Source organism: Sceloporus occidentalis, unplaced genomic scaffold (genome assembly GCF_023333645.1).
Source record: "Sceloporus occidentalis isolate IW3139 unplaced genomic scaffold, rSceOcc1.0.p SCAF_4, whole genome shotgun sequence".
Lineage (NCBI taxonomy): Eukaryota > Metazoa > Chordata > Lepidosauria > Squamata > Phrynosomatidae > Sceloporus > Sceloporus occidentalis.
Window position 1 is genome coordinate 1,002,037 of NW_028316984.1, and position 25,176 is coordinate 1,027,212.

Genomic DNA, 25,176 nt, shown 5'->3' on the forward strand with positions numbered 1-25,176 from the left:
CTGTTACTCAATGGGCCTCTTGGTGATGCTTCTTATGGAGGACCTTTTGGATTTCCTCCTGGACACAAGGCTGAAACGGAGGACGCGTCCTGGGAAAGGAGGATGCGTCTGGTCCCTAATGGGTTTCTTAGTGATCCTCAAAATTTGGGAATCCCTCAAGGTGGAGATGGAGGACAGGTCCTGGAAAAGGAGGACATGCCTGGTCACCCCCTGTGCTCAATGGGCTCCAAATGGAGAACATCCTGCTCCAGAAGCCGCCCATCCCCTCAGGAACACATAACAAGCAGGCTCCCTCCGAGTAACAAACAGTGAGAGCGAGGCTGGGGCTGGCTCCTCCCTTCAGGGACCTCGCCCAGCCGCCTCCCGGGGACCACTGACCTCTCAGAGGCCGGCGTCTTCGCGGCGGAGGCTCCAGAGTCCGCCATCGCCGACGCCTCCATCTTCCTGGTGGGCGCCATTTTGGGCCTCCTCCCCTCCGCCCCTTTCAAACCGCGGGAAAAAGGTTTCACTCCCTCACTCCTGCGTCACTTCCGGCGCCTGGCCCTAGTGGGCGCCATTTTGGGCCCCAGCGGCGGCGCTTCCCCTCAAAACCGGGCAGCCATCGCTTGCAAACCGCGCGAAAAAGGCGTCATGCCCTCATTTCAATGTCACTTCCGGTGTCGGGCCCTACGCCATTTTGGGCCTCAGTGGCGGCGTTTCCTTTCAAAACCGGACAGCTATCGCCACCGCGCGAAAAATGCTTCACGGCGTCACTTCCGGCGCATGAACGCCAAGAAAAAAGGAGCTCTCCAGACTCCTTCCCATAGGCATAGAGTTAAGCACCGCAGAGGGTCATCAACACTTCGGGACTAAAGGCGATCTTCGTTTTTTACCAGAAGTGGGGAGTCCCCCAAACCAGTCCCCTTAACAGTTTCCTCAGCCCTACTTGTAACCCAGTTTCCCTCAAGCGTTCTGGACTTCAACTCCCAACTGCCCCAGCCAGCTTGGTCAACAATCAGGAATTGTGGGAGATGAAGTCCAATAAATCTGAAGGGCCAAAATTTGAGGATCACTTGAGGGACGGAAATTCTTCAGTGATTCTCAAATCATTGCTGTGGGAAGTGGTGGGGCTGTATCCGCACTGCTGTAATAATCCAGTTCCATACCGTTTTAACTGCCACATTTATATTTATTGATTTATATTTATTGATTTATAAATAAGGGACCCAAGGCGGCCCACAGAATGCAAATAAATAAATAAATAAATAAAAACGTGACAGTGAGGATTTAAAAACAGGTTTTTAAAAATCATCTAATTAAAACAATATAAAATTAGCATTAAAACATGCCAACAATTTTAAAATACAACTAAAACACACACCCTATATATATATATATATATATATATAATATTTAAAAATAAATAAATAAATAAATTTATACATATACATTTGTGTGTGTGTGTGTGTATAAAACCAAAAAATTAAAATATAGCTAAAAAACACACACCCTGTGTGTGTGTGTGTATATATATATATATATATATATATGTATATATGTATATAACCAAAAATTTAAAATATAACTCCTCATGCCACAACGAACTACTATTCCCAGGATTCCATAGTGGTGTCAAACTGGATTATTTCTATAGTGCAGATGCATCTGGTAGGGCACTTGGAGGGCAGGGAAAGCTCCGTGAGGAGGGAGGCAGGGGCCCTCCCCATCTCCCTCCTTCCTTCCCCACTTACCTTTCCCTGCCTTCCAAGTGCCCCAGAAAAATCCAAGTCAAAAACAGTCCAAGGTCAAAAAACCAGTGATTCAAAGCGAAAAAAATGAGCGAAGTTCCCTAAAGCAGCTAAAGCGGCGGAAAAAAAGGAACTGGGGAAAGAGCGGGAAGCAGGGGCCTTATAGAGGGTGGGCGCAGCTACCGCCAAAAAGTTTCCAATGTTGCAGAGTGTACTTTGCCCAGTGATTCGAGAAGTTTCCGAAGAGCACTGCGCAGGCACAGTGAAACCCATTTGTATGATTCGCAGAAACCACGAAGAAGAAATATATATATGCAGTATTATCAAACTAGTTGTTTATTTTATTTCCTTTTATTTATATGTTGCCCTTCTCCCTGGTGGCTTCCATAACAACAAATTAAAAACCAATTTAAAAACATCAAATTACACCAGTATAAAACTGATTAAAAGCATACGAAAGTTAAAAAGATAAAATATGCATCTATATTTTTCAAAATCTACCTGCTTAAGCATTAAAAGCTTGTGAAGTCAAAGGCTTTCATGGCCAGCATCCATATAGCTTTTTGTGAGTTTTTGGGACTATTTTTACTTTTGAACATTTTCAAACTGTGGGTGCTTGAATGCGTGTATAAAAAACATGGCATAGTGGGTTAATGGTTGAACTATGACTCTGGAGACCAGCTCTGTCATGAAATCCACTGGCTGGCTTTGAACAAGTCATACGCGCTCAGCCTCAGGGGAAGGCAATGGCAAACCTCCTCTGAAATCTTGTCAAGAAAACCCCATGACAAAATGTACACCTGTGACTACACCATTGTCACTTTTTTTCTTCTGTATGGTTTTTAACATCTTTGTCTGATAATGAAGTCATTAAGCTTCAAAAGCTTGCATGATGAATTTTCTGCATTTTGGTTGGCCAATCAAGTTATAGCTCTTTTGTGCATTTTGTCCTAAAGCAAACCAAGTTAGTGTTTAAGGTGCTGCTAGGTTCCTTTTCTTTCTTTCCTCCCACTTCCCTTTTTTAATCACTCCTGGAAATGTAAGTACTTAATGTAGGTATTATAACTTGTCTATTCCCTCAAGGGAACAAGGAAAACAGCAGATACAGAAGTCACTAAGCATATGGATAAGATGGTAATGGTTTTGAAGTAGGCAACTACTTAGATAATGGGCCAGCTCCACTCCTTTCTACTTGCTTTAAACAAATAAATCTAAGAGATTGTTAATTTTTATCAATAGTAAATACATGTATAGTCCTTAAAAATTTCTGTAACTATGTGCACTGTCACCTTGATTCCTAGACTGAAATTTGAGTTTTCCTGCTTGTTTGATTGTAAGTAAATCAATGTGAAATGTGACCGTGTGATTTAATAATAATAATAATAATAATAATAAAATTTTTTATTTATATGCCGCCCTGTGGCGAACCAATCCGGGTGGTTTACAACATTAAAATAACATACAGCATAAAAATAATATATTTCCCTCCCCCCTTAAAAAGTTATTAAACTGCATATCTAAATTAAAACCACAATAACTAGTTAAAACAACAAAAAATTAAACAAAATATACCAACCAATAAACCACTGCAACTTCAGTTCTAAAGAAAAGAAAAGGGGGCTTTGGAGACATTACTGAGGAGGGGGAGATCCTGAGGCCAGGATATTTTAGTCTGGGAAGGCCTGCCTGAAGAGATCCATCTTGACAGCCTTTTTGAAGCTGTCCAAAGATGTTAATTGACAGATCTCGTCCGGCAGGTCGTTCTATAATCTGGGGACGACAGCAGAAAAAGCCCTCTGGGAGGTAGCCAAAAGCCTAGATCTTTGAGGCTGCAGCAAATTCCTCCCAGAGGACTGGAGTGTGTGGGGAGGATTATATGGGAGGAGGCGGTCCCTGAAGATAGTTTGGACCCAAGCCATTTAGGGCTTTAAAGGTGATAACCAACACCTTGTACTGGGCCCGGAAACTAATAGGCAGCCAGTGGAGGGACTTTAATACCAGAGTAATATGGTCCCTCCTAGATGTTCCTGACACAAGCCTGGCTGCCATGTTTTGAACCAGCTGTAGTTTCCGAACCAGGCACAAGGGTAGCCCCATGTAGAGCGCATTACAGAAGTCAAGGCGTGAGGTTACCAGCGCGTGCACAACAGTCTCGAGAGCCCTTACTTCCAGAAAAGGGCGCAGCTGGCGTATCAGCCGAAGCTGATAACAGACGCTCCTGACCGTCACATTCACCTGATTTATCATCAGGAGTGATGAGTCAAGGAGCACCCCCAGACTGCGAACACAGTCACTGGAGGAGAGTGTAATCCCATCCAGGACTGGTGGTTGCAACCCAATTCTTGGTTTCGGGGCCGCTACCGTGAGCACCTCCGTCTTGTTCGGATTCAGCTTCAATCTGTTTTTCCTCATCCAGCCCATTACCGCCCGAAGACATTCATTGAGAGAAGAGATGCCATTAGAATTCGAGGCCGACGAACGAGATACGGAGAAATAGATTTGGGTGTCATCAGCGTACTGATAGCACCCAGCACCATAACTCCGTATGATCTCACCCAGCGGCTTCATATAGATGTTAAACAACATTGGGGACAAAATAGCTCCCTGAGGGACCCCACAAAGGAGCTCCCTCTTTCTGGAGCTACTGTCCCCGAGCAGCACCCTCTGGGACCTGCCCGAGAGGAAGGACCGGAACCGCTGCAATTTATTCATCTTTGTACATGTGTATTTGTTCAAAAATAAATCCAACAGAACATCAGCAATTATTTGTATGGAATATTTTTCTTAGCACTGTAACAGTGTGCAATGCTGTCGTCTCACCACTCTAGTGTCCACTGATGTTAGTGTAACCTCAATGCAGTTATATTTTCACACTGAATCTAATGTATTTCCTTAATAAATTGCTATTATTTCTTAATGTCTCCATTTCTTTCTGTAATTATGTCTATGGTTGGGCTTCTTGTGACCTGCCCTAGAGCTTCTTACAATGTGTTTACTAAGGCTAATATTGATAAGCATGAACCTCCTAACCAAGTGCCCTGAGCTTAATCAGCAAAATAGCAATGGCAGCTTCATTTATATACCGCTTCATATCACCTAAGCAGTCTCTAAGTGGTTTCAACTGTAAGAAAAACACCAAGGAGGGCAAGATAGTAAGGCATGTGCCTCACTGCCTTATACTCCACCTACGTGGCATTTTTAGGCCAATAAATTGTAGATAATATAAGGTTCTTCAAAGCTTTCTACTCAGGGTCTACCATTTTTCTGACAGCGCTGTTGCTTTAAATAAACTTCCTTGGCTCTCAAGGGAAATCTCAGGGCACATGGAACTTAATATCAGGTTGGAACCCCAAACCCATTAATGGTAGAAAATAAATAATACACCAAGCAGCTGAATTGCTAATAGACTTCAGAGAGTACTATGCAACCCACCCTCCATATTTGTAGCTTTAACTTTTGTGAATTTGTTCGCTACGTTCTCTCCACTTATCTCTAGGTCCTTTAGCATGACTCTGTCAGAAGGTGACCATTGAGACATACTGGAGGACCTAGAAATTCCTAGAGAAAAAACTTCCCTGGGCATTTGTGAGCCCTCCAGCATGATTCTGTGGTTCAGCTGAATGTCAACCATAAGGTTGCGCTGGAGGACTTAGATTTTCCTAAAGAGGTGTTCTCTTAGGTTCAAAAATAATGGTTTTTTATTTGTGGTTTTCCCACTTTCATGGGGGTCCTGCACTCTTAATCCGAGTGAATGTCGAGGGCTTACTGTTACAGGTTTTATGATCTTTTCCTTGATTTCACAAGCTCTTTTGTGAGCCAAATAATATTTTTGTATTTCATTCTGTTTTTCTGCGCATGCCTAAAGAATACTCTCATGAGGAAGACACCTTTTGCATGTGGAAGGGCATCTCCACATCCAACCCCTAGAGATTTAATGAAATTAAGATACATACAAATGGGGTTATATTAAATGAAGGTCACCAAGCATTTTTTAAAGTACTGATGAACAAGATAAAAGTTTTCAATACTAAACCCTGTATTATGAGGCCCTGGAAGTAGTATCGTGGGAATGTCCAATTAAGGAGTTGAAAAAGAAACAAACACAATAGCAACATGATAATTACTTTTTAGTAATTCCTACTATTATTCTTTGCTCCTCCTAATTGTTCATATCACATGCTTTATAATATCTAATCTCAGTTCTCATCTAAAATATTATTACCATTCAAAGTCAGTAGTTCTAGGGTAAACATCTCAAAGAAACTCACCATGTAAAAGCAACTAAGAAAAGGAAATGGACAAAGATTTAGACAAACAGGTTTGTAATATTTATTTTCCATTGCACATACATAGCTTATATACATCTCAATAACATGAAGTTACTGCTTAGCTTTGTTACAGCAGACATCTATATTAGAACAGCCATTTGAAAATCAAATTTAAATGTGATTGCATAAAAAAACAAGAAATTGCACTTTGATATAAATCATTTCCTGAATATGCCATAATTAACCACATCACTAGTAATATGCTGCTAAAAATCTCAAGTGTCATAGTCTGTCTGTTTGTACATGATTCGAACTCAGAAGAAATTACTCTATCAAATTTTAATATAAGATGAGATGCACTACTGACCTCCCAGTATTTTTTCAAGGTCCATTTGCTGTAATGCACTAACAACTAAGACTTTATACAGGTGCTATTTAAACATAGAAAAATGACATTATACTTTAAGATATGAAAAAGCTGTGGCATGAGATGGAAACTGCTGGGGTTCAGCCATATAGCCTTGTCTACTACTTATATCAGGGGTAGGCAACCTGCGGCCCGCGGGCCGGATGCGGCCCGGCAAGGCCTTGGGACCGGCCCCAGCCCAGTCCTGCCGCCGATTGCCGCCGGAGCCTTTGGCCTCTCGAGTGAGGGTGTGGGGCCTTTGGCCTATCAGGAGGAGGCGGGCAAGAGGGGGCAAACGGAGGGCAAGGGGGGCAAGTGGCAGGCAAGGGGGGCAATTGTCTATAGAAGCCTCAGAAACATGCATTTATATTAACATTTTTTTTAAAAAATCACCATTTTTTGCATGTCCTCCATTTTTAAAAGTGTCCTCCATTTGAAAAAAAATTGTCCTACATTTGTCCCAGTTTATTTATTTATTTAATTTTTTAAAAATTTATTTAATTATTTATTTTTTTGCTTCGGCCCCCCAGTTGTCTGAGGGACAGCAACCTGGCCCCCGGCTCAAAATGGTTGCCTACCCCTGACTTATATAAATGATTTAAAACCAAAATCACTGCACATAATATAAAGGCTAGGATCAATGTAGGATTTTCTTCTTTCAGTCTTCTGTTACAGTTATATTCTTCATTATTCTTCACAAATGAGTGTTTCCACTGCAAATCTGTTCTCAAAGTGTCTAATTATTCGGCAGTTATTTGCTTCACGCTTCTGGATTCCTGTTACAGGAAAATAAATGGGTAATGAATTATTTTTCTAGCCTGATTAGTCCTGTGAACGTAAAGCTGTATTTATTATTTATTTAAACTATATCCTGCTTTTCTCTTATTATAGGGCCCAAGGCAGCTATGAACAAATAATGTGAACTAGTTCCTATTTTTAAAAAATATCTGTACCTGGCATTGTTACTCGTATAAGTTTTTATTAGAATCATAATAATACATAATAACAAGTGCAGAAATCTTATCTTACATAAATCTGACCACTAGCAAACATATCTCAAGTTTCACACAGTTTCCAGATTCTTCCAGAAACAGCAGGCCAACAAAAGAAACATTGCCTTATCTTTATTAAGACTTCCTTTCCATACAGCTTTCTGACATTCTGGTGGATAAGTAAGTAGTTTCATTCTTAATGTTCATCCTCTTTACCCAATAGAAGAACAATAACTATAACCTTTAACAACACACCCCTCCCAGTGGCACAGAAAAAGAACGGAAGATGAAAATGATGGCCAAGGGGGTCGTGGTTCATGAACCTAATCGCATTCAGTTCTTCAGTCTGTCTGAGAATAAACCACTGCTTTACTTCAGCACAATTACGTCTTAGCTAGCATGGCATAACATTAAAACTCTTTCCACAAGACCAAATAATTAAATATAGTAAGCAGTTAGAGTTGCCACCAAGTAAACATCCTAGGACAAAATGGACTCTGGTGATGTCATTAAGCATGATATATCAAGCATTAAGCACAGTTGTTTAGAACATGTCATTTAAATAAACATAAATGAAAAACTTTTTCTCAGGCTTTTTTTTTTTTTGAAACTCTGCTTTTAACAGGGTTTTTTTAAAATCCAGCTCTGTTTTTAAGAACATGTGGGAACTTTAATCCAACCAAAGAAACTTTTCTAAGCACTACTTTGTTTAAAGAAACCCCCCTCCCCAATTTGCCCCATCTGTTTAACACTATTTCAAATACTGTTTTTCACCATGGGAATTATAGCTCATCTCCCAGTCTGTTAAATAAATGAACTTTAAAGAAAGATCACCAATCAAAAAGACAAATTTTTGAAATCCTGCTTTCTATGGATTGTTCTGATTAATCAATTCCCTTCACTGGCCACATTATTTTTATTTTTATTTTAGTCATGTTGTGGAACCCTTCCTTATCCCCAAACTAATTGTAATCATAGTAATGCTTGTAATAATCACCAAACATTTCAGGGAGGGGGAGATAAACACTAATGATCTTACTGAATACAACCTGAAATGCTGAGAATTTAACATATCTCAGCTATGGTTTTCAGGAGGGGGGAAATAGTTGGAGAGACAGGGAAGGGAAAATAAATGATGCATGAATTTAGAAATGAACGTAGGAAGGAGGAGAAAGATGATGAGACTAAAAGAGAGAATGGGGGAATTAGGGTGAAGACAAGTGGAGCTAGAAGAATCATGGAGGGCTGACATCACCAAACACATTTAAACAAAAATAAATAAATCCATTCACTACTCTCAATTAATAGTAAGTGTTGGCTTACTATTCAGCAACCTAGTAGAGTATCAACTGGATTCAGGCCCAGAGTAGTACAGAAATAAATAAATAAATAATATAAATATTTTTTTATTTATATACCGCCCTGTGGCGAACCAATCCAGGCGGTTTACAACATTAAAATAACATACAGCATAAAAACAATATATTTCCCTCCCCCCTTAAAAAGTTATTAAACTGCATCTCTAAATTAAAACCACAATGACTAGTTAAAACAACAATAAATTAAACAAAATAATACCAGCCAATAAATCACTGCAACTTCAGTTCTAAAGAAAAGAAAAGGCGGCATTGGAGACATTACTGAGGAGTGGGGAGATCCTGAGGCCGGATATTTTAGTCTGGGAAGGCCTGCCTGAAGAGATCCGTCTTGACAGCCTTTTTGAAGCTGTCCAAAGATGTTAATTGAGGGATCTCGTCCGGCAGGTTGTTGCAGAGCCTGGGGGCGACAGCAGAAAAAGCAACAAGTTCCTCCCAGAGGACCGGAGAGCGTGGGGAGGATTGTATGGGAAGAGGCGGTCTCTGAGATAGCTTGGACCCAAGCCATTTAGGGCTTTAAAGGTAATAACCAACACCTTGTACTGGGCCCGGAAACCAATAGGCAGCCAGTGGAGGGACCTCAAAACCGGAGTGATATGGTCCCTTCTAGATGTTCCTGACACAAGCCTGGCTGCCATGTTTTGAACCAGCTGTAGTTTTCGAACCAGGCACAAGGGTAGCCCCATGTAGAGCGCATTACAGAAGTCAAGGCGTGAGGTTACCAGCGCATGCACAACAGTCTCGAGATCCCTTACTTCCAGAAAAGGGCGCAGCTGGCGTATCAGCCGAAGCTGATAACAGGCGCTCCTGATTACTTTAAATCCTGAATGCAGATTTAAAGTATTATGAGGAATAAACAAGTGGCAAACTTGTTAAAAAGAAGTTATTTTGAAAGACTTGGGAGAGTTGACAAAGTCAAGAAAGTTAGCCCCAGTCCCCAGGCAGAAATCTCCAGGAAAGGCATTCTATAGTCTGTGGGCCATCACAAAAAAGGGACCGTGGCTCAGAATGGGGGAGAAGGACATTCAAAGCAGGGCTTTGGCTGACAATTGCAGGGCACTGGCAGGAACATATGCTCCCTCATATCACAACCATTCTTGACATAAACAAAGAAGCCTGGGGCACTAAGCACCCGCCATTTTACACTGCATCTGTCAAATCAATATTACTAGTAAGACTCCTTTGTTGAAAAATTTTCACTGGCTACTGATTCATTTCTGAACACAATTCAAAGGTCTGGTTATGACTGGTAAAGCCCTATACATCTTAGGTCCAGATTATTTAAAGAGCCGTACGTCCCCATATGAACTTTCCAGAACATTAAGATCGTTGGGGAAAGGCTTTCTCTCAGTCCTATCATCGCAGGCTCATTTGGTGAGGACACAAGAGAGGGCCTTCTTGGTGACTGCTCTCACACTTTCGAACTCCTTTCTGCAGGGCACTAGGCTGGCACCCTCCTTGGTTGCCTTTCAATGGCAGCTAAAACATTCTTATTTAAGCAGGCATTCCACATATAACTATACCAGGGGACTTTTAAGGAGTATGAGTGTTTTAGTTATGTCTGAACTTTTGTATATTTTTAATGTAATTTTATAATGTTTTTAGATTATTTTAATTGTTTTGAATTTTATTGTCTTTTAAATATGTCTTTGTCTGTGGCCTGCCTTGGGTCTCTTTTGAGAGAAAGGCAGCATACAAATGAAATGAAATAAATAAATAAATAAATAAGACAACTGGGTATTTTAATTTTTTCATCTAAGTACAAACTATACCTTTAAGAGTTTCTTTACGCTGCAGTTTGTAGGTCTCTTTACCACGACAGAGGCGATAAATAAAGAAACCCAGCTGATCCACGTTTTCTATGCGGTCAGTGACTATCATCTGCTCATGAATCAAATACGACTGAGGTAAATAGGTTCCAGCCTAGAGGAACGAAAATAAATAATATATCATAAGCCATTAAAAAAACCTGTTTGCTCTTTTAACTATGAAATGACTGTGTAAAATGCCTGCCTGTGCTACTTTTGTTTAAAAACAAAAGCCAGCCTACAAATTCATTAGCTATTTGTGCCTTTTTGAATAATTAATAAAGAGTGTCATGATTTATTTTAGGATAATAGAACAATAGAACTATTAAGCCACATTAACTTTAGGCTTTGAACATTAAATATAAACAGCAGTTCTCTTCCTGTCCCACACCCCAAATTATGAATTAACCCTCCAAATTCAATTTCCCGTGTAAATTCATACTCATCAAACAAGATAGTTAGGTGACTTAACCTAAGGCTAGGTACAGTTCCCTGAAACTGTTGCAGTAGTTTCTTCTAAATGTAAGTGGGGTTAGTTCATACCTTTTCCCAAAATTAAGACCAGGAGCTTTCACATGCAACATTTTTCAAAGAAGGACTTCCGGTTGGGAACGGCAGCTCGATGGACATACAGTGGAACCTCGCCATACGCACGCTCACCATACGCGGCCTTGAGCATACGCACTCAAGCCGTGGCGCGCGCATGGGGCAGAAGGGGCGGCGCGTCCCATTCAATTGAATGGGCGCGCGCACTTGTGCCGCCGTGCACGAGCCCCATTGTTTACAATGGGGCTCGAGCATAGGCGGAAATCGCCATATGCGGCGGGATCTGGAACGGATCCCCCGCGTATGGCGAGGTTCCACTGTATTTTCAGGCTGCTCTGAAAAACGTTCTCCTCACAGGCGCCTTCCCTACCCATTGAAACCAACGCGGAGTGGGGAAAAACCCCAAATACGGCAATATTTGGGCGAAGAAGCTCAGCGAACCCCCACAACACCCCTAAACTCCGGGGGCCGAAAGGTACCGAGAAGCGGGGGTGAGGGGGATTGAGCAATTCAGCGCCAGAGAGGGATGAGTCAAGTGGGACTCTTAGAACTGCCCCCATCTTTTTAAATTAGAAACACAACAAGAAAAGGGGCAAGAAGCTAACGAAGGCTGTGTTCAGTCTCTAAAACCAAAAAATCTTCTTTAAAGCCTTTGCAACAGGAAAAAGACTTAGAGACGCTTATGGACAATGGAATTGAGTAAATAATATATGGAAGACTTAAATTTGCCTACCTTGATTATGTTATGTTAACTGAAAGCAGAGTATAAGAGAAGAAGGCACAGACTACATTTACAAAAAATTTGGAAAACCTTTAGTTATGCTTAAACAACGACAGAGAATTTATGTTGATGTGAGAAAAGTATAATAAAACATTCAACATATAATCAAGACTTAAAAATTAGAGTGAATTTGGTAAAAGGAAGAGTGAGAGAGAAGAAGAGTTAAAGGGGGTGTTCTCACTGGCTTATAGTCCGTGTTACAAATCGAATCCAAGGTACAGCATTCCTATTAGAAACTGAATTAACTCTAGAACAGTTCTAGAGCAACCCGCAATCATTCCCACTAAAATCCGAATCGTAAATCGGATTTTTATTAAATCCATGTCAAAGGCGTATAACCCGTGTTAAAAAAATAGAAGGGTCGAACCTACAATTTTTCCTTGATTCGGGATAGGAATCGGAGTATTTAAATAGGAACAATCAGCCTCTGAAATCGAGTTAGCTGGATGGGAGGAGCGGAGCGTGATGAGCTGGCTCGGTGGACTCGCCCTTTCTTGTCCTCATCCGGCGTGGCCGTCGCCATCTTTGCTTCCCTCACCCCTTTGTCCGCGGCGGTCTTTCAATGAGAGATAAGGATTTTTTTAAAAAAAAAATTAATGGTTTACAGGTGCTTAATCTCTTCAGCACTTTAAGTGCCTGAAGTCCCAGCCGCTCAAGCACCTGCATCTGTCAAAGGACTCTTAAAGGCTTCCCCCGGTGTGAGGAGAGCCATTGAACACCATTTGTAACGGAGGAGAGGCTGGATGCACAGCAGTCTGGGGGGAAATAGAGCCTTTCCATCTCTCTTTCCCAATCTGGGGAGACATAGGAAACCCTGGATGTGTGTGTGTGTGTGTGTGTGTGTGTGTGTATTCATCTGTCAAAGGACTCTTAAAGGCTTCCCCCGGTGTGAGGAGAGCCATTGAACACCATTTGTAACAGAGGAGAGGCTGGATGCACAGCAGTCTGGGGGGAAATAGAGCCTTTCCATCTCTCTTTCCCAAATGGAATCTGCCTTCTCCTCCTTGATCCCATTTTCCAACCCTGGAAACAGAATCAGGGGAAGAGTGCTCCCTCCCTGGGCTGTCTGTAGAGCCATCCCATAGTTCCTCTGGAAGGAGCTTTCCCCAAATTCGCTTTGCCTGCAGCCTCCCCCATTGATCTCTGGGCTCTCTGGAGGGCTCCTTGGCTGTCTGTAGAGCCATCCCATAGTTCCTCTGGAAGGAGCTTTCCCCAAATTCGCTTTGCCTGCAGCCTCCCCCATTGATCTCTGGGCTCTCTGGAGGGCTCCTTGGCTGTCTGTAGAGCCATCCCATAGTTCCTCTGGAAGGAGCTTTCCCCAAATTCGCTTTGCCTGCAGCCTCCCCCATTGATCTCTGGTCTCTCTGGAGGGCTCCTTGGCTGTCTGTAGAGCCATCCCATAGTTCCTCTGGAAGGAGCTTTCCCCAAATTCGCTTTGCCTGCAGCCTCCCCCATTGATCTCTGGGCTCTCTGGAGGGCTCCCTGGCTGTCTGTAGAGCCATCCCATAGTTCCTCTGGAAGGAGCTTTCCCCAAATTCGCTTTGCCTGCAGCCTCCCCCAGCCTCTCTGGGGTCTTTCTTCCAAGGCAACAGCTTAGCAGAAGTGCTTTGGGGAGGCAGTTTTCTCTCTCCCTCAACCATCCTTCCCCACGAATAATTACAGGACTCATAGGCACTTTAAGCGCCTCCTCATTGGCTCTTTTATAAAAAACCGCGAAATTTAAAAGTGACGTTATGATGACGTCGCTTTGATTGACAGCCCCAAAATGGTGAGTGGGAACGAAATAAGGCTAAAACCGGTTTATATATACACCGTTTTATTTGAATAGGAATGAAAGCGGATCACTTAAAGCGATTCAGTTGGTAAATGAGAACGAAGAAAAACAAGCGATTTGGAATGCGGGATAACACTCGTATTTTGAATTGGTTTAACCGATACCAGTGTATTTGAAACCGTTGTAAATCGCAAGTGAGAACACCCCCAAAGTACAACAGCTGGGAAACTTACAATCAAGGAGTGAGTGAGTGGTACAGCTGTGTGTAACACGGAGACTAGCAAAGGCAAGTGGAGAAGACTAGTGGGGAAGGGAGAGAGAGAGGCCAAAGGAAGACAGCGGACGCAGGAGAGAGAGAGGCCAGAGAAAAGCAGAGAAAAGCCAAGGCAAGTAGGGAAGAAGAGCGGAGAAGGAAGAGAGAGAGGCCAAAGGAAGACAGTGGACGCAGGAGAGAGGCCAGAGAAAAGCGGAGAAAAGCCAAGGCAAGCAGAGAAGACCAGAGGGAGAGAGAGAGGCCAAAGGGAGACAGCGGACACAGAAGAAAGAAAGGCCAGAGAAAAGCGGAGAAAAGCCAAGGCAAGCAGAGAAGGATTCTGTGTTGGGAAAATGAGGAAGAGATGATCAGAAATAGTATGATACGGTGGGCTCAAAATGTGGGTCATAACATAGAATATAAGAAGTGGGAAAGAATTTGGAACCAAGGCTTAAGATATACTGTAAATCAAGAATTGAAAGAAAATGTATACAAGATGATATATAGGTGGCATCTTTCCCCCAAAAAAATCTCTTTAATGTATAAGACAGCTGATTCTTTCTGTTGGAAATGTTTAAATGTGACCGGGTCTTACTATCACATGTGGTGGTCTTTTAGATGGCCAAAAAATACTGGTTAAATGTGTATGAAATTATAACTAAAGAGTTAAATATCACAATTTCTTTTCTGCCTGAAACATGTTTATTAGGTGTGATGGGAAGTGATGTAGAAAGACAATATGGTAAACTTCTGTTCTATTTACTCACTTGTGCTAGAATTAACTATGCTACCTATTGGAAATCAAATCAAATACCATCTATGGATAAATGGCTAATGAAGGTTCTGATGATGGCAGAAATGGACAGAATGACATGTCGGTTAAAGGAGAAAAATGATGAATCCATAAAGAAAAACTGGAAACTCTTCTATGACTTCCTGAATAGGAGATGGAACAAAAACATTTTACTTTAATTAATTTATGGCCATTCAACATGGAATGTTATGAAAGATGTTGAGAAAGGGACAAATGTACTGTTTAAAAGCAGACCCCTCTTTCTCATTTTCTTGAAAAAAGTATTGTTGATTATAGAAGGATCTATTTGTAAGGGGAAAAGGGGGAATGCAGGGAATATTTAGTAACTTTAGGATTGACTTAATGCTATGAATAGGAAAGAACTAAGATTTGCTCATAAGATCGAAAAGACGGGACATACAGTTTCTAGATTTTGAAAAATAACTACAATATTTTTTTCTATCTATTACATGGACAAAAATAGAAACTTCATTAACTGTGTAAAGGCATAAATTCGAAAACAGAATAAGATTAAACAACATTATGATAACATTCAAAGTAGAGAGCTGATCAGTCGGAAGTGATATGTATGTTATATGTAATTTTAGTTATGTCAGGGGTAGAGGGAATTGTCGTTTTTGTGTTAAATGTCAAATGTTCTTTTATGGTGTAATGTTGTCATGTTACGATGGTTTGGTGTTTGTAAAGAAATGAAAAAAACCCACAACATTTTTCAAAGAAAATTTTCAGAAACTTCTGTGGGTTACTCATAAAGTAATTACTGTATTTAGCTACTTCGTATTCCCTGGGCACATATTTTAGGACTCAGAAGAATGTAGCAAAAGAAAAGGTTTTGGTTATGCTCAATCTGTGCTCTATGCAAATGACACTGTCCAAAACTGCACTGACACTATGACTGAGTGAAATGGACTTGCTCAGGGCCGTCAATTCCTATCAGACAGAAGCAGCAGCCCTTCTTCTCATTGTTTTATGGTATCTGGTGGGAAAAAGCCCTTCTGGTGCAAGAATCAGAAGCCCAGCAGTTCAGCATGTTGTTTGATGCTGCTTTGACAAAGCGTGAGATTGGCTCCCGAAAATCCCTCTAGATCATGACAACAAATACATGCATTACAAGGAAAAACTTTTCTATAAATATCTTAGGGATAGTAATTGGGATTACAGCCAGAAATGGACCCGATTTCAGGACTTTGGGGCAATGGTAAAATGTACTCTTCTCAGCAAGTCCTTATAGGATTTTTTTAAAGTCTTCTCCATTAAAGAGAATAGAATCTCTCTTGCTTTGCCACACACTGTTGGAATGGAACAGTTTCAATGTAACACATAGCAGAATTGGACAGGCAATATTTGCAGTTTGTAATTTTAAAAATCCCTAAAGCAATGCTATATTGAAACAAGCCTCAACGAAAGAGCATCAATGGTGGACATCTTTGGCATGCCTAGGAGCCAAAATACTAATGCCCCTGCCCAATGGCTCTAGAGACAAAATCTTAACACTTACAAAGATTTTTCTAATACGTTATACTTGTATACTTAAAACTGAAAGTTTAATAAAGATATAGATACAAATTAGTGAAAGACTCCTATAATATAACCATACCTTGATGTTGATCAACAACTCCAAGAAGTTTTTAGGTGGCATAACAACTGACATGTTCAGTGGAATGACATAGCACTTATCCAGGCTGAGGTCAAGGTAAGCTGTGAGTCTCTGATGAAATGTTTTTGTAAATATCATGTTAATAAATTGAGAACATAGAAAATAATGTTTAAACAATATATTCTGTTTAACAGTTTTTTCCCTGTAGCACCACTCTCAAAAACTGAACACTTGAGATACTGGGGAAAATGCTTATTCTACTTCATTCTACAGATATTGCTTTATAATTCCCTTTGAGATCAAGAATATGAAACATATCATGGGGGGAAATCCAATTTACTGTGTTACTTTTCAGGGCATGACAGGTTTGCCTTAAGAGTAGCCAAAAGCTGGAAATCATTTGAAGGCATATAACATCAACTGTAGTGGTACCCACTACTACAGCCCCTCTGTATGTGTATATGAAGCCTAAAACTTCAGTTCCAGTGAAGAAGAAATAGTACCGTATTTGTTATAAATGCCATTGCATGCCCTGACATTCTTGCCTTCTATGGGGCACGGAGGGCAACAAATACATGTTTATGGTTCCCTAAGCTGTTCTAGGTTGGAGAAGCTGAAAATGTGACAAAATTGTTCCTGCTACATAACTTCCTGGATTTGAGTTTTTAAAAAATTAAAGGGAATGTTAAAGAATATGAAACATCTGAAGTCCTGTGGGTGGTATGTGAGATACCTGCACATCTCGAAATTGACCAGCTCTGCATGAAGATATTGTCCAATGTACTACAACGTAAATGTCCTCAGATTTGTGCCACTTTCGGAGGCAACCCCTTCCCCAAATGTATCGGTTTTAGCCATTGGATTACTTTTTCTGCCCAAGCAAAAGATGTAATAGGATGATAAAATGCCCCATGGTTTTGGGAGCAAACCATGATGCAAAGAAACTGAAGTAAAGTGTTTTGGTTATTAGTAAGAATTTGCTGGTAAAGGACACTTTTTCTAAAAAAAATCCTGTGCTTTTATGAAAGGCTTTTCAAGCTGTAGAGCAAGGGAATACAAATCCTGATAAAGATATACATCAACCAGTTCAAATGAGATAAAGAAAACATAGGCATGGTCTGCCATCTCAGCAATTCATGTTAATTTTTTGACAGTTATCTTAGAGCCCAAACAGACAGGCCAAAATAAAGCTGCTTCGGGTCACTTTGGAGGTATGCTGTTTAAATGATGCATATGTCCTAAGCGTCCAAAAGCCATGCCAAAGCCACACTCCAGTCCTAAGGACTCAAGCACAGCTTTGGCACAGCTTCTGGCCTCTTAAGATGCATGTATCATCTAAACAGCATACCTCCAAAGTGACTTGAAGCAGCTTTATTTTTGCATGTCTGTTCAGGCTCTTGCATTCTCTTTAAGCTGGTTAATGGCTTTAGCTTCCCTCTCTCCCTCATTAAATCTGTTTAACCAGTTCCTTCACAGGTTAGTATCACCTTTCATCCTCTTCTGACCCAAGACAGATAGGACTGTCAGTGACATTTTTCAGACCATATTTTTAGATTGTTTGGGCAGAAATAAGATGGGGAAATCATTGCTTCTCTTGAATCTTTGTTAAATCTATCATGGACTTTTAAAAATCTGCACATAGTCTATGTACTTGATTATTCTAAGTTTTTCTGGTGACAATGATACAGTCAGTAGCTGCCATATTCTATAGTGACATCACCCCACAACCAGCCTTTGAATAAATGAAACAATACCCCAACCAGTTACAAAGTTACAAAGAGTGATTTTCAAATGCCCCTTACTCTGTGAAAATCATGAACTATGTCAGCTGGATCACTGTCAGCAAATTCTGGAACAGGCACACTGATAAACTCTACTTCTTCCTTCTGGAGGATCTGAATGTTTTCTTCAATTATGTGATAACGAGGAGCTGGGGCATCTGCTTCTGACTCAGTTAGAGTTAGACCATCCTCAATATATTTTATTCCACAGAAGTAAACGCCACTTTCCTAAAAGTCAAAGTTAACACATATAAGCAAAGATCATGCAAGTTTTCAGACATTTTCTGTTTACATAACCTTAAGCCCCAACATATATCAGTTCCTCTCCATTCCTGAACTTCTCAACAAATAATGTGTATGTTTTGAAGAAATAACTCCGAAGTGTCTCTGTATGAACGAACAGTTGAGAGAAGAGGTCTCATCACAAGTTGCCATTAAAGTGAACCCAAAGGCTGGGATGAGAGGAAAATTCAAGCAAGAGAAGAGTTCATTCACTCTTGTCTTCCTCCTTGTTTCTCAGTCTTAAGAGGAAGTCCTAGAATATGATATGACCAAAAGAAAAATCAACCATCCTTTTGACAAATGTGTTTTTCTCCCACCAATCTTAACTAATGAAGCAGGAGAGAAGCTATGACCCTAGAAACCTTAGGGTGTAAACTTCTATTATGTTTATATGCAGGTAAAACATGGGCAGTACCACAAGAATTTCTGGCTAACTTTCCAGGGAGGAGTGCATGCTAGTAGTGGGCTGAGCCACCCTTCCCTCGGCTTTTTCACCCCTCTTGCACAGCAATTGGGGTTATTTAAAACCCACACATTCATCAGTCAGGTAGTTTTTTCAAGCCAAATTGTTCCATGGGTGATGCAGAGAAGGGAGGGCTAATATTTCCTCCACAGTTACCATCAACAGAAAATTGGAGTGGCTTCCATGGACAAGCTATTTCTCTCTAGGCAACTCATTTTTTTCCATGCTGCACACTGAAGCTTTCCTTTCTTTTTGTACACTCAAGAAAGGTAGAAGCTGAAAACAGAAACTACAAAAACTGCAGCAAACAAGGAAAAAGTAATTAGCATGATTTTAAAAACAGTACTGCTCCTCTCCTTGGGGCTTTGCTAGTCCCGAGGTGTCCTTTGAAGGACACCTCAGGTCTGGCAAAGCCCCACGGGGAGGAGAAGGAAGCTCTCGGTCTCTGCTCCTCTCCTCGGGGCTTTGCCAGTCCTGAGGTGTCTTTCGAAGGGCACCTCAGGTCTGACAAAGCTCCGCGGGGAAGAGGACTGGGCACACAACCCAGGCCTGTCTTTCCCGGGCCTTTCCTCCACCCGAACGGGCTCCAAGGGGCGTGTTCAGGAGGAGGAAAAGGAAGCCGGGGGGAAGAGGACTGGGCACACACTCAGGCCTCTCCTCCCCAGGCCTTTCCTCCACCCGAATGGGCTCCTAGGGGCCCATTCGGGCGGAGGAAAGGCAAGCCAGACGAAAAGGACTGGGCACGCGACCCAGGCCTCTCCTCCCCGGGCCTTTCTTCCACCCGAACAGGCTCCGAGGGGCCCATTCGGGTGGAGGAAAGGTAAGCTGGGGGGAAAGGACTGGGCACGTGGCCCATCCCTCTTCCCCACAGACCTGTCCTGGCACCCAGGTATCTCTTTGGAGATAGCTGGAAGCTGGAAAAGGTCTCTGGGTAGGAGCCACTGGCATGTGTCTGTCGCTCCTCCTGCCTTCACCCTTTTCCCGGCCTGCAGCTGTCTCAGAAAGCCTGAGAGAGGGCTGGGAGGAGGAGCTAGACGTGTGTGCCTCTGGCTCCTTCTCCCGAGCGCCATTTTCTGGCTTCCCGCTATCTCAGTGAGACAGCAGGAAGCCCAAAAATGGCAGGGAGAAGGCGAAACGGGCACGCACGTGCCTCTTCCACCTTCTGCCTCGCCTCATGCCTAGCGAAATGGCGTTGTGTGCCACCCATGGCATGCATACCATAGGTTCACCATCACGGCTTTAGAGGAAGAGCAGGAAATAAGGTCATTTCTTCATGAAGACCAGAATTTATTCCCTTTAACACAATGTCACTTACAGCTTAGAGACCTAGGCCAAGAGTAATACAGTGTCATCCTTGCTTCAGGAAGAACTGATAACAAAAACCAGTTAGGAGTTAAGTAAGATGAGATACAATTAGGGTATTTTCTTGATTTAGTGTTTTGGCTACTCGTGTGCATGCAGATCATTCCCACCCTGTACTATAATTTAAGATGATTCCCAAGAAAGACATCTCCTGCTTCGTTACATAACTTAAATAATACAATACTCAGTGCTATTTTCATGTCTTTTATTAATAAAATATCTTCAGAAGATTCATAATCAAGTAGGAGAGGGAAGGCATTTATTTGTGAGAGTGAGGGTGATTTTTGTTAATAATAAATTTTAGATTTATAAATATAAATGAAAAAGTAGTCTATTTTAAGCTATTTTATGTATATTTTATTTAAAAACCCACTAAGCTCCACCTCATCTCATTCTCTTGGACATATGGCCCTGAAGCACTTGCCCAACATAAAAAGTGATCCCTGGACCCACAAAAGGCTTTTGAATTTTACAGAATGGATGATCAATTAGGCATGTTATAATTGTAAAACAAAGGTATTCCAAGTACACTCCTGTACCTTTTTCTTACTGTATGATTTTTATCACCTCTGCCTAATGAAGAAGCCAGAGGAGCTTCGAAAGTTTGCATCGTGTATTTGTGCATTTTGGTTGGCCCAATAAGGGTATCACTGTTTTGTGGATTTTGGATGTTATTGTACTTTGCTATATGATCAACACAGATACCCCTGAATATGTTTTTAAAATACACTTTGTTCTGGATTTGACCTTGACAGTTACTATCTTTTTAAATCAACTGATAATACAGATTAATGCACTCGTTTTCATACAAAGATTTAAGGTAAGAATTTAAAACAGATTAATCCATAGCAAAATATCAAAGTATTTACTCCTGTAAGGAATATTATTATTATTATTATTATTATTATTATTATTATTATTATGTTTATTATGTTTATTTATATAGCGCCATAGGCTTTATGTGGTGCTTTACAAAGGAGGAAAACAACAATACAAAAATAAAAACAAAGCCTGCCTATGGTACACAATCTAAAACCACAAACAAGATTATAAAATTAATAAAATATTACTATAACAAGGTTAAAACAATACTATAAAATGTAAATTAATACAAATAATATGGACATAAAATCAAGATTAAAGTTGGAAGGCTTCCCTGAACAAAATAGTCTTTAGCTTAGACTTAAAGTAATCTAGAGACGTGGTGGTCTGCAAATTCATCGGAAGGAGATTCCAAAAATAGGGGGCAGCATGGGAGAAGGGGCATATCTGAGTAGGGGCAGAGGAAATCCTTGGCTAAATCAGCAGCCCCGAATCACTAGAGCACAGAGAGCAAACAGGAAGATAGGGAGAAACAAGTGCTGACAGGTAGATGAGGGCCAAACCATGAAGGGCTTTGAAAGTTAGTAATAACAGCTTATAACCGATTCTAAATGGGATTGGGAGTCAGTGAATAAATTCAACCTACCTGGAATGCAAAATACTTGTACAAATAGGCACCACCAAGTATCACAACAGCAAGCATAAACGCTAATCCAAAACACATACACCAACACCACGCCCTCCTTTGTCCAACAGGCACCACTTCCCTTGGATCCTAGAGATAAACAAAAAGTGAGAAAGTAATTAATAATGGGCTACACACAGCTGCATCCTGGTAAAAAAAGGATTACACTTAGACCACTGAGTTTTCCTCTTCTTCCCTCTATCCTGCAAGCCCTGCTCAGCACCCCAAATCTGTGCCAGAAGTTTCCCCAGAAGAGACAGGGCTGCTGGGAGTGGAGTAAACAATGGGAACCTACACTCCTAGCAAATGTTACTCTACTGAAATTCACCTATACTCCCACAGTTTTGTAAGGCTACACATATATATGAGTATGTGGTTCCTTTTTAAAGCCAGTTCCTGCGGTCATTATTAAATACCAAATACGTTTTGGAAGGAACATGACAGAGCTAAAGTATCGATAGTAGGATTCTAGGTCACTGCCTCAGTTCTCCCAACATTACAAACCTAGGTATACAGTCACAAGGCATCGAGTCTTTTTGATGGCTTAACCCACATTGTGGAACATCTTGCCAAGCAGGGATGTGGGGTAGGAAGGAATTTTGAGTGGACTTGGAGTCAGTAGACATATACCAACTCCAAATTTAGCCTCAAAATATATTATAACAATATACGGTAAAAATATTATTCAATAGTTACAGTGCAACCCCCGTATCCGTGGGGGATATGTTCCAGGACTTTGTGTCGATGCGTAAACCCTTGGGTAATAGTGAACCCTTTGAGTGCTTACAGTCAAAACATAACCCCCCTCCCCACTCACCTGCTGCTCTTCTTAAGGGAGAGTAGCTGAAGGTAGAACTCACATACTGTTCTGGGTCCTAGTCTCTGGAGCAGCAGAAAACAAGCTTGCTCCCTCCTCAATATGACATCCCTTCAAATATTTAAACAGGGCTATCATATCACCTCTTAACCTTCTTTTCTCCAGGCTAAACATCCCCAGCCCCCTAAGTCGTTCATCATACAGCATGGTTTCCAGACCCTTTACCATTTTAGTCACCCTTCTTCATAAACTCTAAAATATTTCCATTGCTTTTCTAAAGTGAACATAAAGATGAACATGGTTGCATCCACACTGTACAAATAATCCAGTTTGACATCACTTTAACTCATGGCTCGATGCTATGGAATTCTGTGAACTGTAGTTTTGTGAGACATTTACCTTTGTCAGAGAGTTCTGATGCCACAACAAACTGCAATTCCCAGAACTGCATAGCATTGAGCCATGGTTGTTAAAATGGTGTAAAATTGGATTGTTTCTGCAGTGCGGATATAGCCCATGTCACATTTTTGTGTTCCGATTTCTGGAAGAGTAAGTATATCCTGGAGTTTGATATATTACTCTTTGCTTCAAGACCTAGCCATTCTCAATATATTAACATGGTCTGTCTGTGTTAACCAAGAGATATGCTGTACAAATGTAAAACTGAAACAGAATGAAAGTTTTTTAAGTATTTGAAAAAGGTTGAAATTTTTCATAATCCACTTTCCATTTATAGACTTTTTTTGCTGAGCTTTTTTTTTGCAATTCATCATTTTCATATTTTTGGTTTATCTTTCCTATGTTTCAGACTGCAATGATTAATAATTTTACTTTTTAAAAAATAAATGAACAAGAAATCAAAACCTCAGCCTTAACCACCTTTACATGTATGCCTCGGTTTCAGTTCCTCCAATGACTGTCATCACCATCAGTGCTTGAATTAGTTGGGGTTTTTTAAATAAAAAGCGAAGGCAAATTACAATACAGTTGTCCCTCTAGATTCACGGGGGTTAGGGGATCAGGACCCTCGCGGACATGGAAAATTCACAAATAAGGTAAGCCCCTACCACCTCCTCTCCGATGCCTGGGACGGCTGTCCAAGCATGGGAAGGGCCTCTCCTCATCCCCCCACCCTCCTGTCACATTCACAAATAATCAAAACCACGAATCTGAACTCTGTGAATCCAGAGGGACGACTATACTAAAATATACAAATGTTAATAAAGAATAAAATAATTTAGATTTCAAATGGAAAAGTTACTCCCAATAATAACAAATTATAGGGACAGTCAACTGGCTTTAGGTTGATATTTAAAAAACAATCAACCAACTGCATACCTGGGAGCTGAGAAACATCTTAGCCTGGTGCAAAAAAGATGGTAAAGTTGGAGCCAGGCAGACTTTGCTGAGGAAAGCGTCCCCTAGATAGAAGGTACAACCAAAAAGGCTCTGTCCCTTTTCTCATCACCCTCCAAGCCTCTTTCTCAGCTACTCTGAGGCAAACCTTAAATGTTACTTTTGGGTACAAGCAGGTCCAAGCCAGAGGAGAACGTCCATCAAATACTGGGCTCCCAAACATCATATGATTGTATGGGTTAAAATCAGCATTTGAACTGGGCCCAAAAGCATATCAGCTACACCAAAATAAGCATATGATCAAACCTGTTATTCTTTCCTGTGCCAACCTCTGCAGTCTACACAGGTTTATTTTCCCAATCACCTTGAAATGTGCATATTATGCACAGTAGTAATTTAGTTTAGGGATTTCTAGGGCATAGACCACTGATGCTAGGCTACTCCAATCCAGATAGGAGAGAAACTGTTTACCTGGTTTCTGCAGAAAGGTCTTTTATGAGGGCATATTGTCCATTTCAGTTGGCCAATAAAGGTATCACTGATGGAATTTTGTTTGCATTTGTTAAATGGCCAACATGGCAACCCTTGCATGTTTTCTTCACAGTTATATTATAAATGCTTTTAAATTGTTTTAAATTAACATTTTAATAGGATAGTTTATTTGTATGTGTGTGTAACTATTATGATTGGATTTAGTGGAGTGGATTGAGTGGGGTCTCCCTCCTTGGAAGTCTTTAAACAGAGGCTGGATGACCATCTGTCGGGTATGCTTTGATTGAGAGTTCCTGCATGGCAGAATGGGGTTGGACTGGATGGCCCTTGGGATCTCTTCCAACTCTATGATTCTATGATTCTATGAATCTGATTTTTTTAATCAGTGTTGTGAACTGCCTTGGATTCCATATTGAGAGAAAGATGGGATATAAATCAAATAAATAAATGGAGATATATTTGGGCCATCAGCAAAAGTAGATAAAAGACTCTCCAAGTAACTAAGACCATTGGTGCCCAAAGTGACAGTAACAGAACAGGAGAACTGCAGGCTACAAACCAGCTCTTTCAAGGGAGTTCAAGCCTATACAGAAGAGGCTGAACACTACTCATCTGGTCAGAAGAGCTAGCCCCTCAGCATTATCTGGGTATATTGACCCCCATTCATTCCACTGCCAGATGCCAGGCACATCTGAGTGCACATACTATCAACAACGCACTCCAGAACTCCAGCCTCCACTCAATAAAAGGGAACAAACTCCAAACTGCAGAGTG

The 25,176-nt window shown here is 41.1% G+C and overlaps 2 protein-coding genes across 4 annotated transcripts in view; both read right to left on the minus strand.

The window, feature by feature from the left end:
- Positions 1-465, minus strand: part of LOC149313391 (retinoblastoma-associated protein-like) — an 89,576-nt gene extending 89,111 nt beyond the window's left edge. For all 3 annotated transcript variants that reach the window (XM_089519033.1, XM_089519031.1, XM_089519030.1), the window contains exon 1: positions 379-465. In XM_089519033.1, coding sequence (XP_089375159.1) covers positions 379-458 — 80 coding nt within the window. In that variant the 5' untranslated portion in view covers positions 459-465. The remainder of the gene's footprint in view (positions 1-378) is intronic.
- Positions 466-6,032: 5,567 nt separating this feature from the next.
- The window catches only part of LOC149313393 (integral membrane protein 2B-like), a 30,977-nt gene continuing 11,833 nt past the window's right edge, over positions 6,033-25,176 (minus strand). Inside the window, exons 2-6 of the mRNA XM_089519036.1 lie at positions 21,699-21,827; positions 18,145-18,351; positions 16,343-16,453; positions 10,542-10,692; positions 6,033-7,177 (exon numbers count right to left, since the gene is read on the minus strand). Coding sequence (XP_089375162.1) covers positions 7,089-7,177; positions 10,542-10,692; positions 16,343-16,453; positions 18,145-18,351; positions 21,699-21,827 — 687 coding nt within the window. The 3' untranslated portion in view covers positions 6,033-7,088. The remainder of the gene's footprint in view (positions 7,178-10,541; positions 10,693-16,342; positions 16,454-18,144; positions 18,352-21,698; positions 21,828-25,176) is intronic.